Raw genomic sequence first — 19,684 nt, forward strand, 5'->3', positions numbered from 1 at the left:
CACATCCAGCAAACATCTCCTCACTATCCGCTAGCTGCCTGTCCCCTGAACACACTGTAAAGAAACGCGGTCTCTATAGACAGCCCAGGCTCCACAAACGGCAACAAAAACAAACTGGCCCAGCCTGGACCACGAAACATAACAAACAGTGTTCCAGCCAATAACTGACAAGAATGATTGTGGGGAGTGGAGGAGAAGCATGAAGAGGGAAGTTAGCTAGAGGAGAGATGTCCTAGACAACGACAACGACTAGCGTTATAATTATATTCTCTTGAATTTTGATATGGCCGACACACGAGCTGGGGAAGGAGGAGGGTTTCTGAAAGCGCACTGCAACTGCTACAGCAAATGCTGACCTTTATTTGAAGGTTGAGCAGCTCATTGGCTACTGATACAGCAGGAACCAAACAGCTGTGCCCTATAGAGAATGATGTTATTGCAAGCAGATTGAGTTGAGGACCAATCAGTGATCTAGAGTTTCATGACAGAACTTTGTATAATTTCTTTTTTTTTTTTTTTTTTGTATGGGCAAGCACCTCCACTCACATTTTCTTCAGAAAAATATTTACAAAATAATTTTAAAAAATAATATTTAAACATGAATTGTTAGTAACTAGTTTTAAAAAACTATTTTCAAATAAACAACATACTGAAAATTTAGGGCAAAACTTTTAATGGAGCCACCAAACTAAAATATAACAAGGTCAAAGGATGTTTTTTAATCTTTCAGGAAGATTCATACAAAACAAATATAGCGGGAGTGTATATATATATATATATATATATATATACACACAAAAATTCTACTCCAGAATCAGTTAATCATATTGCTCTATTTTTTGGTGTTCTTCTTTTAGACATAACGTGTAGGATGCCATTTAGTGTAAGCATGAAGTGGTTTATTAATAAAAGTGGTCTTTTATCACTTTAATTCTCAGTGCTTCTCTTTCCAAACAGATGCAACAAAGTTTTCACAACTGAAAGATTCACAACTGGATGAGAGGATATATGTTCGTTTAAAGTGGGTTGCGCTGGTGTAATCTCACACTTCATACTTTAAATAGGCCTAAATTAGCATTTGTTTCTTCAAAGAATCTGTTTCTGAGGTCTGAGTGTTGACAGTTTTCAGAGCTGAAGAAGATTCAAAGGACTTAAAGCTCTTCTTTCCTCTTGATGATCAGCTTCCGAACCATCTCCGCTATCTGTGGGCGGATTTCTTTGACGGAGACATCAGGACCCCACGCATCAACAACTTTGCCATCAGTATTGATGAGGTACTTCCAGAAATTCCAGGTCGGCTCTTTCCTAGACGCCTCTGAAATTAGAAGAGAGAGCGACGGTTGTTTAAAGTTTTTCTCAGAAAAACTGCACTTCTCAGATCAGACATGAAACTCTCAAAACTACTTGTTCATCCTCCACATCATCTAGTCACTTGTGCACATCATAAAAGCAGTTTCTCATTCTTTTGAACAAGTTGCGATTGCTTTGGTACATTCATGCAATTGATTATGTACAATTGTCTGCGGTTTCCTACATTATCAGTTGCTCATGCCGTGTTGCTCAAAATGTATTAAATAGCTCTCTGTGCAACAGTCTTACCCCTCAAAACATCCAGTCATTAGTTCAGCGTATAAGTCATTAAATGCAAAATGGTTGATCTAGTTGTCATAAACTGTCAAACATATTTTCTACACATTTCTATTAGACTTTTTGTAAATGTGCCATGAATTGATGAATTGTGCAGGTGAATCTTGACTTTCACTAATGAAGAGAATGTAGATCAACCAATGAGACACCAGTTCTCTGAAATAGCGCAAAGTTGCATCTCATGAACCCTCAATTGTAAAAGTGTGAGTGTCAGACCACTAGTGTCAGACCACTAGTAAAAGTGTAACTGTGAATCCTATCCAGTCTCTTTCAATCAATAACTCACGTACAGTAGTGTGTACATTTGTCCTTTTGAAATGTATATATGGCATACAGATGAAGCGCAGCTTTTTACATTTCAATACAGTAACTGTTTTCCAAACTGTTGCCATAGTTTACATCAGGTAATACTAACAGAGTGCAGTGTTTTATTGACAACATGACTAAGCAATTTGACTATCTTGTTTGTGAACAATGACACAAGGACTTTTCATTCTGATGGCACTGATATATTCATTGACATAAATACTTACTTTTGAGAGATGAACTAAAGATTTTGAGTAAGTAACAGGCTTTTGCAGGTAATCAAATGTGTGGTGCTGTTTGTACGAATTGTTTTGAAAATGTACATAGCCTACTTCTTTGCAAATATTAAGGATGATTTGAGAAATGAGAAAAACTGTAAATGAGAGCACAGCATGTCAAATGAATAAGCTGTTACATTGCATGAAAATGAACTTTGTTTGTGTTATATGCAGGGATGGGCAGTATTTCAGAAACGTGTATTTAAAATACGTATTTGAAATACAAAATAGTATTTTGTATTTTAAAGCCTTTGGAAAAAAATCAAATGTAATTTGTATTTAAATACATTTAAAATGAGTATTTTTGTATTTTCAAAATACATAAAATACTTTTTGCCAGTCAACCTCTTTATCAGGGTATTGATTTTGTGCATCAACTAGTTCAGACATTCACTAGCTCAGCATTGGATCAGCGATTTTTTTTCTTTTTTTTTTTTTTTTACAAGGTGAGAAGATCAATTCTACTTGTTAATTAAAGTTAAAATAGTGCATTATTCACTTCAGTTAACATGAAAGAATAAAAGGGCACAGACAGGTGGGAAAATAGCGTAAGCCAATCAGTCTTCTTGACCGGTTGTTGATTTTGATCAACTAGCTTGTCAAATGTGTTTAAAGCATTACTGCATGTTAGGGCTGGTTGATATGGCTACCTACCAAATAAATCAATAATTTGACACAAAATATTGATTTAAAAAGGAGTTTATTGATTTAAAAACGATTGTATTGCTTCCGCTAAAGAAAATAGTCCGTTCCATCTCGGTTAGAATCCTGCGTCCATAGCAACGCTCTGATTTTCATGGCAACAGTGTGTTATACTTCGCAGCGGTCTGTTATCAAGAAATAACACACTGCATTCTATATTAGAATTCAACCAAGCCATGTAATAAGACACTACATATCATAGCGATGATATAAAGTGTGAATTGATGGAACTTTTTCTAAATCGTTTACATAGATGAGCCTATTTGTGGGGTAAGCAAATTTATCCGTGCAGCTTTTAGTGGGCAGGAATTATTGGAACGTTGGAGTGGAAAAAAAAACACTGATGAATGATACACCACAAACATCTTCAGCTTTTAGTTTTATTGTACATAAAAAAATAAAATAATAAAGGGGTAAATAGTGTCAAATTAATCTAAATTAATTCTAATTTTAAATTTTAGATACACTTACTCATTTTAATAAACTTATAGAACATAAAATAAACTAAATTACTTAAAAAGCATTGGACAACCTGCAAAAAAAATCTAAATCAAATCAAAATCAAAAGAGTTTGAAATCCAGTTTATGCTGTGGAATCAAACCAGATATTGAGAATTGTGAAACCATGATAGTGTTACTGTGAAGTAAAATTGAGATTTTGGTCATATCGCCCATCCATATTCTTTGCTAGATAGTAGAAAAGGTTCCCACAGTTCTCTTACGAGAGGTCTCTCGTACTGCGTAAGATATCTTACGCTAGGGGAAAATCCTTTTTCCGCGAGATATTGAAGCCAAAAATTATCCTTAATTTTCTAATAATGCAAAACGCGTTGCGGCAGCATGCAGACATAGGCGAGGCAGCTCGCGCGCCTATTGGCTGCTCTGCGGCAACTGCAGCAGCCTATCGAGCGAGGCCTGGCGTGACGCCAGACCCAATCAGGGCCCTTCGCGCCCGCTGCGTCACGTCCCGCCGAAATGGGCGTGGTCTAGGCCTATAAATACCGCTCGCAGGCAGCTATTATCTGATTTTTCATCCTTCAAGCGAAGCACACGCATCGCTGGAGCTGGATAAGAAGCCGCGCCGTCTGAAAGAGAGCACCTTCAGCGGGACGAGTCACTGAAGTCGCTGGCCGCGCCGCCTTCCTTGCCTTCCTGCTGCGCTATCCGGCGTTATATCCTTTCTCTGCTACTGTGTTTATGTATGTGTGTGTGCTCGCCGCCGCGACACACACTCCCATTGCACTAAAAGAGCTGAAAAGACGCCCCTTTTCCTGATCACGCAGCTCTCGCACTCGCTGACAGCGACTGCCCTCACTGCAAGTTAGTTACTGCCTATGGTGACTCTGAGGACTCACCTGGCATCCTTCTCCGAGACTGCTCTTGCCGGTTCGCCCGCTTGCCTTGCCTGCTTGGCGGACGATACCTGTTCTCCCTCTGTTCGAGCCGCGCACACCGCGCCGCTCACAGAGGATGTCAGGAGCGGGCGGTCACGGGGCTAGCTTTCTCTCTCCCTCTGTTCAAGCCGCGCAAACTGCGCCTCTCACAAGGGAGGCTGGAAGCGGACGGTCGGGGTTAGTTTTTCTTTACGTTATAAGAAAGCTACCCTGCCTTCTGCGCCCCATTCATGCGTCACTCACCGGCGAAAGGAGAAAGGTGTGTTTTTAGTCCCTCCGAGGATGGACTGACCTTCAATTTCTCATACATTTCCCAGTTCCCTGATCATGCGACTGGAAATATCAATATTGCAGCAGGCGAGCCTGTTTTAATACAAGCGCGCCTGCAAGCATACGCCGAAGAAAGCATGTGACACTCTTATATGCTCGTGCATCCGAAAACCTTTGTGTTCCCCCCTGTGGCTCAGTGGCGGAATCATTGGTTTTCCTCACGAGAGACCGGAGTTCGAATCCCGGTCTAGCGGCAGTTAAAATTATGCCGCCAATGCTTCGCTCTGTCAGTTCCCTGAAAAGCGACTGCAGATGTGCATTTTGCAGCCAACGAGCGCGTTGCACAACCCGCTCGCCTGCACCCAAACACCGTTTCTATGGTTTCCGTGCGTCACTGGCAAAAGGAGAAAAGAGCGTTTCTGGTCCCCCCACGGACGGACCGACCTCCTCTTTCTCGTACATTTCTCATTCCCCTCTGAAGTTCGGGCGACTGGAAATGTCAGTATTGCAGTGAGCAAGCCTGTTGTAATACACGCATGCCTGCAAACAAACGCCAGCACGTTGACGCTCTCTTATAATACTCGCGCTAACTGAGTTACAATGTGTCTCCCCCTGTGGCCCAGTGGCAGACTCTCAGGTTTTTGCACGCGAGAGACCCGCGTTCGATCCCCGGGTCTACCGGCAGATAAAATTATGCCGTCAATTCTCGCTCTGTCAGTTCCCTGAAAAGGCGACTGCAGATATGTATTTTGCAGCCAACGAGCGCGTTGTACAACCCGCTCGCCTGCACCCAAACACCGTTTCTATGGTGTTCCGTGCGTCACTGGCGTAAGGAAAAAAAGGGAGTTTTTCTGGTCCCGCTGCGGACGGACCAACCTCCTTTTTCCTATACATTTCCCATTCCCCTCTGGAATTCAGGCGACTGGAAATGTCAATATTGCAGTGAACAAGCCTGTTGTAATGCACGCAGGCCTGCAATAAACGCCAGCATGTTGACGCTCTCTGTTTCTATGGCAACTTCTCGCTCGTTCAGTTCCAGTAAATGTGACTGTTCCAGTGTATCCTGCAGTAAACAAGTAGGTTCTGTCACCCGCTTGCCTGCACACAAACGCCGTTTTTACGGCTACCCAGATAAATCCCATAAGTGTGAATTTTTCTGGTGTCCCGGCCACGGCCGATGGTGCTTTATGTGTAGAAAGAATGCCCACTGCCCAGTGCCCATCTCTACACACAAGCACAGCCCGTCACACAGGGCTCGCGCACATGAATCGACTCAGCTCGATTGCGCTTCAAACATGGTGAATGTGCCCACTAACACCACGTTATGCATGTCTCACGGTTTCTGTAAAAACGAAACCAACGTGCATTCGCTTCACTCAAGCGAACGATGCTTTCAGTGTGGTAAATGTGCCCGCTGTCCCGCGCCCACATCCACACATAGACATGACAGTTCCTACGGGAACCGCCCAGCCCTCCCCCTCGCGGTTGACCACCGCAGAGGAGTCGAGCGCGGGCAATCTGCCCGCTGTTATCAGCGCGCCCCATGCCTCAAATGTCACGAGCGCGACGCTTGTGTTACAGCACTCCGAAGCCTCCCCATCGCTGAGCGAGCGGAGCGCGCTTCGTATTCAACCCCTAGCTATTCATGCGGACGCATGGGCAAAGCTGCCCGGGGTTTCGAAGTGGGTGCTGAACATTATAAAAAGAGGCTATTCGCTACAGTTTCGCCGACGCCCTCGCCGCTATGTGGCGCGCGTCGAGACCACGGTAAAAACAGAAGTAGCACATTTACTTCGAGCCGAAGTGGCGAAACTATTGAGCAAAGGGGCCATAGAGCCTCTCTCTCAAGTTCAGAGCGAAGGAGGGCTATACAGCAGATACTTCCTGGTACCGAAAAAAGACGGGGGTCTCAGACCCATACTAGATCTAAGGCAACTGAACAAAGTGCTTGTGAAGCGACAGTTCAGGATGCTCACGACCAGACAAATCCTTGTGCAGATTCGCCAAGGAGATTGGTTTGTGTCAATAGATCTGAAAGACGCGTATTTTTCAAATACAAATAGCATCACGTCACAGGCGATATTTGAGATTCGCCTTCGGGGGCCAGGCATATCAGTACACAGTCCTGCCGTTCGGTTTGTCCCTGGCACCCCGTACATTTACGAAGTGCATGGATGCGGCGCTCGCACCCCTCAGAATGAGAGGCATGCGAGTACTGAACTATTTGGACGATTGGCTGATTCTAGCGCAATCTCGCGCAGTGCTCATAGAACACACGACCATTTTACTCGATCACCTCGAGGATTTGGGTCTCAGTGTCAATTGGGCGAAGAGCTCTCTGTCACCCAGTCAGAAGATATCTTTCCTGGGCACAGAATTGGACTCGCTGTCCATGATAGCGCGACTATCACCACAGCGCGCGGTAGACATTCAACGCACAGCGAACTCGTTTCACTGCGGCGCGTCTGTCCCGCTCAAGAAATTTCAGAAGATGCTAGGTCTCATGGCCTCAGCATCATCAGTGCTCCAGCTGGGCCTGCTCCGCATGCGCCCGCTGCAGTTTTGGCTGAAAGCGCGAGTCCCACGCAGAGCGTGGGCATCCGGTTCGCTTCGCCTCAGGGTCAATCAGAAGTGCGTCACAGCTCTGAAACCTTGGAGAGCGAACGACTGGTACCAATCAGGTGTAAGCCTGGGGACTTCCTCGAGGGTGGGAGTGGTGTCCACGGACGCGTCCACCTCGGGATGGGGAGCGCTGCTCGAGGGCAGACCGTTCTTCGGCCAGTGGTCGGAACGGGAAAAGCTCCTGCACATAAACTGCCTCGAAATGACCCACAGACAGTCCAACTGCTGTGGAAGAAATTCGGCAGAGCGGAAGTAGACCTGTTTGCGTCTCAAGAAAACGCTCACTGTCCGGAATTTTTCTCCAAGAGCAGGAACGCGCTGGCCCATGTGTGGCCCCGCCGCCCGCTCTATGCTTTTCCCCCCGTCTCTCTCCTGCCTCAGGTGATAGAACGGATCAGGGAAGAAGGATGCTCAGTATTGCTGGTGGCACCGTTCTGGAAAAACCAACCTTGGTTCCCAGTCGTGATGTAGTTAGCAAGTACTGCCCCGTGGCCAGTACCAGTGAGGAGAGACCTCCTCTCACAGGCCCACGGCTCGATCTGGCATCCTCACCCGGAACTATGGTCCCTTCATGTCTGGGCCATCAACGGGTACATGTTGGACTCCCTAAAGGAGTATTAAACACGATCACGCAGGCTAGAGCTCCGTCTACGAGACGGCTCTACTCCTCGAAATGGTCAGTGTTTTCGGGCTGGTGCACAGCCCGTGGTGTGTCACCCACAGACTGTGGTGTGACGGAGGTGTTTTCCTTCCTACAAGAGCTGTTGGATGAGGGCAGGGCCCCCTCCACGCTCAAAGTTTATGTGGCGGCTATAGCAGCGTTCTCAGGAACAACGCTTGGTCAGTCAATAGGAAGGAACGATTTAGTCATCTGCTTCCTTAGAGGAGCTAAGAGACTGAATCCTCCCAGACCTCCCTCAGTCCCCGTATGGGACCTTTCTACGGTTCTGGAAGCCATGAAAGGTGCGCCATTTGAGCCTTTACAGTCAATTGATTTGAAACACCTGTCTTTCAAGACGGTGTTTTTGCTGGCTCTCGCTTCAGTGAAGCGCATAGGGGATCTACACGCGCTCTCTATGAGTGCGGCGTGCATGGAGTTTGGGCCTAATGACTCAAAAGTTATACTCAAACCTAAGCACGGTTATGTTCCAAAATCCCTCAACACACCGTTTAGGGCGCAGGTTATCTCCCTGTCAGCCCTACCGGTCCCTGATGAGGAAAGAGACGCGAGCCTCCTTTGCCCAGTCAGGGCATTACGAGCTTATGTGTCTCGCTCGTCTGTTTTCAGACAGACGGAGCAGCTCTTTGTTTCATTTAGCGGGCGTTCTAAGGGACTAGCCGCGTCGAAACAGAGCCTATCCAGATGGATAGTTGATGCTATAGCGCTGGCATACGCCTCCAAGGGCATGCAGTGCCCGTTGGGTGTCAGAGCGCACTCCACGAGAAGCATGGCCTCTTCGTGGGCCTGGTCAAGTGGGATTGCCTTGCAAGATATTTGTATGGCGGCGGGCTGGGCCTCCCCGTCTACATTTATAAGGTTTTATAACCTAGAGGTTCCCGCCCTGCAGGCCAGGCTGCTGTCGGTCTAAGTTTACCAGTATTATCTGACCTGATGCTATCAGCTCAGAATGCTGCGTCTACTGAGCACAGCTCAATGTTCGACAGTAAAAAGTAGCAGCACGAGATGTGCCTGGGCAGACTGTGTAAGACCCACATTCCCCCATCAGTTCAGGCCGTACCCCGCCCTGTCTGTATGAAATTCGATGATGAAAAACCAGATAATAGCTGCCTGCGAGCGGTATTTATAGGCCTAGACCACGCCCATTTTGGCGGGACGTGACGCAGCGGGCGCGAAGTGCCCTGATTGGGTCTGGCGTCACGCCAGGCCTCGCTCGATAGGCTGCTGCAGTTGCCGCAGAGCCGCCAATAGGCGCGCGAGCTGCCTCGCCTATGTCTGCATGCTGCCGCAACGCGTTTTGCATTATTAGAAAATTAAGGATAATTTTTGGCTTCAATATCTCGCGGAAAAAGGATTTTCCCCTAGCGTAAGATATCTTACGCAGTACTCGTTCCCTCTTCTAGAGAGAACCAAGGTTACGTTAGTAACCGAGTACGTTTTACATAGAGTATGAATTTTTTTAAGTGTTCACCACAAGTAATAAACTACATTGTAACCAGAAATAAGTAGCCTATATAAATGGCTGCTGTTTTGCATAAGTTTAAGAAAGAAAGAAAGAAAGAAAGAAAGAAAGAAAGAAAGAAAGAAAGAAAGAAAGAAAGAAAGAAAGAAAGAAAGAAAGAAAGAAAGAAAGAAAGAAAGACAGAGAGGGCAGAGATGAGGTTAGGAATGATAAGTCAGTAGGTCTATGTAGTTTCTTCATTCACTGTGACCTATACCTGCACTGGATGGCCAATTTCACATGTATTTTGTGTATTTTCAAAATACAAAATTCTGTATTTGTATTTAAATACATTTTTTTCACACAGTATTTTGTATTTGTATTTTAAATACATTTCCATGTATTTATGCCCATCTCTGGTTATATGCCACAAAGTTGATGCAATGACTGATTTTTTTAAGTGTTATTTAAGTGTCTAAATACTTTTTGATCCCTCTGTAAGCTGTTCCACTCACCCACAAGGTATTTGTAAGCGTTATTTGCCCCTATTCCAACCACAGCGATCTTGCTGAAGATGGGAAAAGAAACCCCGTAGGCCCGCCGCACGAAGCTGTCGATCTCTTTATCGCTGCCTGGCTCCTGCTGGCCGAACTGGTTACAGGGAAATGCCAGCACATTGAAATGAAACGGCCCGTAGTCTTTTTGCAGCTGCTGGAGGTCTTTATAGTGATCGTCGGTGTAACCACACTCACTCGCCACATTCACTACCAGTGAAACCTACAAACACAGGACAGGGAAATCAACAACATCATACATTATATATGTCTACTGCATTCAGGGTTAAAGACAGACGGACAGACAGACAGACAGACAGACAGACAGACAGACAGACAGATAGACAGATAGACAGACAGACAGACAGACAGACAGACAGACAGACAGACAGACACAGACAGACAGACAGACAGATAGACAGATAGATAGATAGATAGATAGATAGATAGACAGACAGACAGACAGACAGACAGACAGACAGACAGACAGATAGATAGATAGATAGATAGATAGATAGATAGATAGATAGATAGATAGATAGATAGATAGATAGATAGATAGATAGATAGATAGACAGACAGACAGACAGACAGACAGACAGACAGACAGACAGACAGACAGACAGATAGATAGATAGATAGATAGATAGATAGATAGATAGATAGACAGACAGACAGACAGACACAGACAGACAGACAGACAGATAGACAGATAGATAGATAGATAGATAGATAGATAGACAGACAGACAGACAGACAGATAGATAGATAGATAGATAGATAGATAGATAGATAGATAGATAGATAGATAGATAAAAGGATAGACAGACAGACAGACATATACTGTAGATAGATAGACAGATAGACAGACAGACAGACAGACAGACAGACAGATAGACAGATAGACAGACAGACAGACAGACAGACAGACAGACAGACAGATAGAAAGATAGATAGATAGATAAAAGGATAGACAGACAGACAGACAGACATATACTGTAGATAGATAGATAGACAGACAGACAGACAGACAGACAGACAGACAGACAGACAGACAGACAGACAGATAGATAGATAGATAGATAGATAGATAGATAGATAGATAGATAGATAGATAGATAGATAGATAGATAGATAGATAAAAGGATAGACAGACAGACATATACTGTAGATAGATAGATAGATATAGATAGACAGACAGATAGATAAAAGGATAGACAGACAGACATATACTGTAGATAGATAGATAGATAGACAGACAGACAGACAGACAGACAGACAGACAGACAGACAGACAGACATACAGATAGATAGATAGATAGATAGATAGATAGATAGATAGATAGATAGATAGATAGATAGAAAAGAAGACAGAAGAAAGACTTCTTGTAAAACATACTCCAGTAATCTTTGTTTTATTTTCTTAGAAAAAACAATTTTACAGAGTAGTTGTGTTGTCCGTGAATCAGATGAACGGTTTATGATCATAATCACAAGTGTCTCTGCTTTTAAACTGTAGGAAGGTTTTTGAAGCATATGACCATGATTATGGTCTAAAAGCCAAATGAAGCCATTAGAGCCAATCAGCAGCAGCGGAGGAGCGCGAGAGGAGTGACGTCAATGTCTGCTTTACCTCTCTCGAAGTCTCGAAGACCTCTCATGATAAACAAATGTGCATGTGTCCGTGTGTATATTTGTTTTTCTCTAAAGATGCATATTACACACTGTTGCTGACATCAGCCCTATAATATCAGCTCTTGATACAGATTGAAAAACACCCCACCTCCATTAAGCCTGCAGTTATTAAAGCACTTCATGTTTTTTATTCATTATTTACTGTTAAAACTGACCCACTTCATCTGATAGGTTACAACTACACTACAGAGCTGGTAAATACAAATTTATTTATTTATTTTGTAGTAGGAGTAGTTGTAGTGGTTGTTGATGAGGAGGAGTGGTAGGGTAGTAGTAAAGTGATAGTAGCAATAAGTAAACTGTAAAAAAAATATATATATATATATTATTGGTTTAACTTAAAAAAGTAAGGTACCTGGCTGCCTTAAAATAAAATAAAAATGAGTTAGTACAAGGAAGTTGGTTTAATAAATAGAAACTCAAAATATGTTATCTGAACCACAATTATCTAAGCTGATTTGACAATAGATGTGTTGTGTTGGATCACAATAGAAATATGAGATAACAAATCATGAAAATATTTTTTTACAGTGTAGATGTATAGTAGCCCAGCTAACAGAGAACGCTCGCAGAACTTCTGCTCATAACGTTCTGGCAACGTTCTCTCAATAATGAACAAACGTTCTTCCTGTAACATTAATAGAATGTTCATTCAGAATTGTCTGGTCTTTAATAATGATCTCAAAAAGTCAGCACAAAAACATTATTTATACATTATTCATGAAATGAATAATGTATAAATTATTCGTTTATACATTATTATAATAATGTATAAACGAATATACATTATACCCCCCCCCCCCCCCCCCCATTGGAATTTTCCCTTATAATGTAAAGAACATTAAAAAACGGATGTTTTGAACATTTTTAGAAATCACATTTTCATAACCTAATGTTAGCTAAATATAATTAGAACATATATTTGTTAGCTGGGAGTACACTGTAAACATGTTTTGTCAGCTAAACTAAAAATGTGGTGCACAAATATGCCTAAATTAACTGGTTTTGGTCAAGTCAAAATATTAAGATAACCATTTGTATACACCAAGAATGAAACTTTAGCCTAAATTCATTATCATTTTCAATATACTATAATACAATACAATACAATACAATACAATATATTTGATATAATATAATATAATACAGTTGTTGATTCGTATCAGATTTCAAAGATCTACGAATAGCTTTTGAAAGTTATTCAACATCGACACCTAGTGACTCAAAATGAGTTGTGCAAACTCAGTTCTGTTTAAAACCACACAAAACCCACACAATCTATTATTTAATGCATAATAAATTACGCGTAAAAAAATATATGTGTCTTTTCTAATGCTTTAAATTATAGCATGTAAATTGTTACACTTAATAATGTTTTGCAAAGTTAAACTTTATAGGCCAACTGTTTAAATCTGGACTAGTTCGACATTCAAAACCAATCAATTTGATTTCGTTCTGTTTGAATGTGCATGCAATACCTAGAGCATTATTTAATGCAATAATGTCTGTTAATATAATTACTGAAAGTTATTCCGAAATGCAGGAGTGATCAAGAGTGAATCACAGCAGGAGCTGAGATGCATGAAGCTGCCACGTAGACACTGAGAATGAATGAAGAACCACTCCAGTCTGCAGGTTAGTAGTTTGTTAGAAAGAAAATACTTGAAGTGAGGGAATTCTACCACAGTATTAAAGCACGCATGCATCCGGAGAAAACCACACAGTGATATTAGTATCGCAGGATTTCTTACATGCACGTTAGTTGCATCTCACGTCTGCAGCATCAGAGCTCATTTCTGGAGACTCACCGATCCTCTGTATTTATCCAGAGAAACTAACCTCCCTCTGCTGTTCACCACCTTAAACGTGTAAAAGTCTTTCTGTTTGGCCTCAACCAGACATGATACAGTCAGCAAAGTAAGTGCTCTTAGAAACATCCCCATAATGCAGTGAGATGAGATTCCTCTGATGTAGAGTAGACAGATAAGTGAACGGGACTGTCCGATACGGAATGAAAATCAACAGACCTAGAGCGGAATGCAGAACTTTAATGACGCGCGCGCCCTGAACAACCAATCACAAGCTTCCTCATTCCTCTGGACGTGAGCGAACGCTTGCAACTTCAGAAATGTTTTCACACACTGCATGATAGTTGCGGTAAGAGTTTATTTATTGTTTATAATTAAGGCAAACGTTTATTATCAATTTTAAGATTTCACATAGCCTACTAGGCTGGCTAACTGGGTTTGTTGAATCGATAGTCTATTATTTAAATATTGTTTTATTTTATGAAAGCACAGGGTCTTCTCTAGTTACATTTAATAGGCTACTTAAAGTCCCATGGTCTCGAGTTTCCTTTTAGAGTTTGGAAACATCTTTATTCTTCCGCACTTTTAAATATTAAAAGGCTATTACTTTGTTTTGTTTTATGTGTATTACAATGCAATGTTTGCTGTATTATGTAACACTAATAGCCTTGATGATAAAAAATAAGCTAGTTAATATTTGCTAATAATTTAAATAAATCAATAGTTTTTTATTAACTATTATTTACACATTTATTTGTCAAAATGGTCAAACCCCAAGAACGTGTTTTTGACCTGGTGAATGTACCTTATTTGCAAACTTAAAAGCATTATTTTATTCTATGAAAATACAGTAAATGTATATAATCTAATGGTAAATAATGGTAAATGGCATAATCTAAACATATCCCCACGGTCCAGCTTCATACTGCTCTAACCGTACTTTATTTTCTAAAATACGACAATGGTGGACTAACTATGTTTCCAGAATCAACAATAAACTTTTGGTTTTCTTTTAGAGTTTTATTAGGCTAATTGTGTTGTTTGGGCCTCAGAGCGCCGCCTGTAGGCGTCACTTCGACGATATGGCGCGTCTAAGCGTCGCGTCGGTCTCCAGTGTATTTTCGGGTTCTCCCCGGTTCTCCCCCTGCCGCACTGACGCGGCCCACAATGCATCGCGCGAGCAGAGTTAACATGGCGCGTGCGCTCACCGTCTCGAGCAGGGCCGAAAACAACAACAACAACATCATCAGCGCCGGGATACATGGCGTTTAACGCGACGCCAAACGGTCCCCGCTCCTTATGATCGTTTTCAGCATGTACTGCTGATCTACCGCACATTTGTGAATCTAGGTAAGACAGAAAAGTAAATACACAAGTGAGGAAGAGGTGCGCGAGGCGTCTGTAGCGCAGCGCGCGAGCTAAGTCTAAATACATTGACAAAAGTTTAGGGAATCACTATAAAATTAGACTTTTTGTGAATGATACACAGTTCTAAGTGTGTATTACTTGCATGTAAATGTGTTCTACATGTAAGTATGGAGGTAATGGTGCAGTGCTAGTGTTTGATCATTACATGCAGTGTTTTTACAGTGGGAATAGGACATTAGAACCGAGCAATAACATTTAGGATACAATATCAGGGCAGGTAACTTACATGTATGGTCTCATAATTAATGTTAGGACTCTAATGTATGACTGTAGTTTCTGTACGACTGTAGTTTTGTGCTTGTTCAGGCCTACAGGTCGTTAAACTTGTGAAAGATTGAATATCTGTGCACATATTACAAACAAATTTTTGTTTTAAAATACAACGTCTAATGCTTTAAATAATTAAATAAATTGATATCTAGTATGTATTATATATTTAGCTTCAGACGCTATAATAATATATAGTTATTCTAGATATATTTGCTTAAAATTATGTTTGAAATCTTAAGACTTTAAAAAAGAAAATTGCTTGGTAATGATGATGTCTTATCATTTCTACAGTGTATAGTATATGTACTGTATGCATTTGACCCACTAAAATATACAGTATATAACCAAGCACAATGCACTGCGCTTTACCTTTACATCTCCAGTATGATGGACTGAAAGTAGCCTATTATCAGCTGTGAATATTGCCTTTATTGCTTGATTATTTAACGGCAAGAGCTTGGGTTTCGATTCCCAGGAAATGCATGAACTGATAAAATGCTTGAATGCATTGTAAGACATTGTAAGTTAAAGCATGCCTAAATGTATACTACTGTGCTGTACTAAGTAATTAGTAGATAATTGTTCTGTTGTGACATGTTCTAACTAGTAGCATACTAACTAAACATACTGCTCTTTCTGAAATATATAGTATGTTGTGCTCAGTGTAAGGGAAATGTTGAATATGAAGCATGCATATGATTGCATTTCATGTCTGTATTCTTATATTTATATTATATCTGTAATGCATACATTCATGTTGTATTAAATGTGTTGAGCGGGACAGGAGATTTGAAAGCTGGGTCAATGACAAATAAAGCTTCAAAAAATATATATTTAAAAAAATCTATTTTCAAAATTGATGTAATGCGTATTTTTGAGTCATGAACAGTGTTTAAACAAGTTTCAATTAGTAAACAATATTTACTAACGTGTTTAAATAATTTTTTTGACTTTTTTTGTCATGTGGTACAACCAAATATTTGTGTGTGTGTGTATATATATATATATATACACACACACACACACACACATATATATATATATATATATATATATGTATATATACAGTATGTTTGTGTATATATATATATAAAAAAAAATAATCTGATATTATAGCAAAGTAACCCTTAGAGTGTCTACAGTGCCTAACACTTTTTTGGTTGTGTGTTTTATTCATATTAATTTATAATTATTCCATTCTAGTGGCCAGGTATTTTAGTATCTTTAGCATCTGATTTTACTTTTAAAGACAGAAAAAAATACCAATATATAAATATCAATATATATATATATATATAAAAAAAGAATCAATATATACCAGTAAATGCATTAAATACAATAACTAATCACAATTAGTTTTAAGCCATTTGTTCACTTTGACCAGTAGCCTATGTGTTGGTTTAAATCAAGAATTTTCATGGTTGCACCACCTGATGTATATCTGTTGTGCCACCTGACAACATTAATAATGAGAGGGAATATGCTGAACACTGGACCAATTACATTTAAAAAATAAAATGCAAATAAACGTTTTTTAGTTCACAGTCTCTATTGAAGTAAAAGTAGCAAATTGATCAAAAACAGAATAAATCACATCCGGAACGTAGGAATTGGAATAGGCTACAGTTACTAATACTAACATTTAACTTAATCATTGATACAATGTAGGGATGCACAATATATCGGCCACCATATCGGTACCGGCTGATATATGATCATTTATAATGTTATCATTATAGCCACGATAAGAAAATTTGGCTGATATATTAAAGCCGATAAATAATGGATTATTTCCTTCAGCTGAGATGCTTCAGATGCGCACTGTTCAACATGATGGTTTTGAATTGCTTAAAATATCTATTTTGAATCACTTCAAAAAAGGAAAATACAGTAAAGTTCAACATGTGCAGCGTAAGCGCAATTAAAACATTATAATTGTGTGCTTGGGACATGGCTTTTAATGGTGAGATTTTTGTTTTTGTAATCAGGCTTTCGAAATGTATAAAAAAAAATTGAATTTAGATTTATCCGCCAATATATTGGTTATCGGCTTTCAAATATAAAAATTATCGGTTATTGTATCGGCCAAAATTTTCATATCGGTGCATTGCTAGTACAATGCATTTATTGTACACGTAAACATATCTTACATTGGACTTATATTTTCAAAAAAATGCCTGCATATTACATCTGTAATGACATCTATAATTACACTGTTGACCCATAACCCAACCTTAAACCTACTCATACCACCAAATGTGTCCTAACCTACCCGTATCCCACCTCAATAGTAGCACAAGTGCTTGGCAAAACAACACAAACAAGTTCTTCGTACCTCACAATTTTTATTATGTGAGTACATTGTAGTTAAAGACACCTAATATAAAGTGACCGATTTTCCTTTACTTGATGCGATAGTGGCATCTAAAATAATTTAAAACATTATCAAGAAAATAATTAAAAGTTTAAAACATCTTTAACTTAAAACTAACATTTTAGAACAATAATTCAATATATAGAATAAGCTTAAATGTATTATTTATTTAGCCTAAATAATGTTTTAAAAAAATTATACAGGGACATTCATTGTAGTTGCACCACCTGACTTTTGCAACTAATTTGACATTGAACAGCTTCTACTTAGACGCCTCTATTAGCTTTTGCCTATGCTATCAAGTTCATACTTAGAATTTTTTTAATGCAACAAATATGTTTGATAAAATAGCATTTTCCTAGTTTCATATTGGTTGTACCACCTGACATGGAAAGTGTACCTACCTACCTACCCATACTTCAAAGTAGTTATTTTTTTACCAGTATTTGAGAGAGATCTACAAACCTTTTTTCCACAAGGATCAGTTGGGCTCCTCTGGATGATGCATTATCATATTTATCATATTTATTGTTATAACCTTGTCAATTCATAATAAAAGAGCCATGCTCGCTGTTGTGCCACCCTGACATTTGAGAATAAACTATTTGCCGGATGAAAGTTTTTCAAAGATCTTAACAGCTTTAAAACTACTGATATTTATAAAATTTGTTTATGTGAAAGATTTCAAACATAATTGCCATAGTATTTTATTTTGAATGTCTTATTATTAAAACACCAATTTAAATAGTTTTCATTGAGTGGATGTTGCACCACCTGACATTTTGGGGGTTTAAGATACCAAAACACAAAATAATATGTATTATTTGAATGTACTGAAAATAAGAAACTAAATAGGTTTTATAGAATAAAGTGATGCATGTCATGAATTTATCACATTTAAAATAAATAAATAAATTATGCACTTGTACACCAAAATATGCACGTCATGTCATTGACCCAGCTGGAGATTTATCCTTTGCATTTGAAGGTCTTGAATTGGCGACAGGATGTTGAGACCAAGAATGTTCTTGACAAAGTGACATGTTTTGAGAAATGATGGTGAGGACTAGTTTTCTAGCCTCAAGCTGATGCGTTTTAAATCTGATTGATAAGAAATGTTTATTTTAATGGTTGAATTTTCAGTGAAATGCATGTCCTTCTATAAACATAATGTGTGTGGAATAATGTGTTCGACATTGCAATGTTCTCGACTTGACTTTGCATTTCTAGTGTGATGAGTTAACCTGAAATAATTTCAGCTGCAATGCTTTATATATATAATTTTTTCACTTACCTTTTGGCAGTCATATCAAATAATTAGACATTTTCTGTGAATTAAAGATGCAAAATAGTTTATTTTTTATTTTCTAGATCCAAGATCATGACTTAATCATGACTCGTTGAGTTGAACGTGCAAAGTATAGCAATACACTAATTGAAACATTTAAATTTATCTTGGAATAATGTCTATTGGTTCACTTTCAAGTTGAAAAAAAAATTGTGGGTTTTCATTAAGTACTAAACTAGCATTCCCTGCCCAATGCCATCAAAGTCTCTCTGAACTTTCCATACACAAACATTTATGGATTCCCACAATCTGATTATATCATGATTCCATTCCAGAAACCTTCAACCCAGAGCCCTTTGGGCTTTTGTTCAGTCTCGTCCAGAGAGAAGTGGAGTGGCATGGAGGACCCCAAAAGCCCCGTGAAGGTGGTCAAACCTTCCCGCTCGAGCGGGGGCAAGGCGTCGTCCTCCAAACCCCAGAGGGAGAACGTGAAAGTCCCCAGCCGATGCAAGGACGGCGTCCCCAGGGTGAAAGAGGAGATCCAGGGTGGCCACACCGGCAGCCCTCAGGAGCAGGGCAAGGGCAAAGCCCGCAGGCTGACGGGCAGAACTAATTCTGGCGAGAGGGGGAGAGGGAAGCCCCTGCCCAGTGAAGCCCGTCAGCAGACACAGGAGAAGAAAACGCCGGTCCGAAACAGTGGACCGATCAAGGATGGGGGAGCAACACAGCTGACCAGCACAGCACAGGACAACTCAACACACAACAACACCATCACAGCTAAAGAGAAGATGCCTGGTGAGAAAATACACACCAATCATCATCAGATGAATTTGGGGTTATTTTTACAGTTTTTTTTATTGCTGATATCTATACTGGAGTGACCCTACACTACTGTTTAATTAACTGTTACCGTCCCACTAGCGGGACG

General features: G+C 40.3%; 2 protein-coding genes across 2 annotated transcripts in view; one reads left to right on the top strand and one right to left on the bottom strand.

Moving 5' to 3' along the window:
* Nucleotides 1–667: 667 nt before the first annotated feature.
* gpx7 (glutathione peroxidase 7) lies at nucleotides 668–13,588 on the bottom strand. Its single transcript, XM_082145763.1, has 3 exons — nucleotides 13,397–13,588; nucleotides 9,855–10,116; nucleotides 668–1,315 (listed from the first exon to the last, which is right to left on the bottom strand). Exons 1-3 carry the CDS (start codon nucleotides 13,529–13,531, stop codon nucleotides 1,152–1,154), a joined length of 561 nt encoding a protein of 186 aa, XP_082001889.1. The 5' UTR covers nucleotides 13,532–13,588; the 3' UTR covers nucleotides 668–1,151.
* A 958-nt stretch (nucleotides 13,589–14,546) lies between these two features.
* tut4 (terminal uridylyl transferase 4) overlaps nucleotides 14,547–19,684 on the top strand; it is a 37,088-nt gene continuing 31,950 nt past the window's right edge. Inside the window, exons 1-2 of the mRNA XM_082145520.1 lie at nucleotides 14,547–14,746; nucleotides 19,092–19,551. Of these exons, the coding sequence (XP_082001646.1) occupies nucleotides 19,155–19,551 (397 nt within the window). The 5' untranslated portion in view covers nucleotides 14,547–14,746; nucleotides 19,092–19,154. The remainder of the gene's footprint in view (nucleotides 14,747–19,091; nucleotides 19,552–19,684) is intronic.

This window comes from Leuciscus leuciscus (assembly GCF_965113295.1).
Source record: "Leuciscus leuciscus genome assembly, chromosome: 18".
Taxonomy (NCBI): Eukaryota; Metazoa; Chordata; class Actinopteri; order Cypriniformes; family Leuciscidae; genus Leuciscus; species Leuciscus leuciscus.

Coding starts and splice junctions, on each gene's coding strand:
- gpx7 (XM_082145763.1), bottom strand. CDS start 13,531: ATGGGGATGTTTCTAAGAGCACTTACTTTGCTGACTGTATCATGTCTG. Junction 10,117..13,396: donor TGGATAAATACAGAGGATCG/GTGAGTCTCCAG, acceptor CTGTGTTTGTAG/GTTTCACTGGTAGTGAATGT. Junction 1,316..9,854: donor CGCTTACAAATACCTTGTGG/GTGAGTGGAACA, acceptor TTCTAATTTCAG/AGGCGTCTAGGAAAGAGCCG.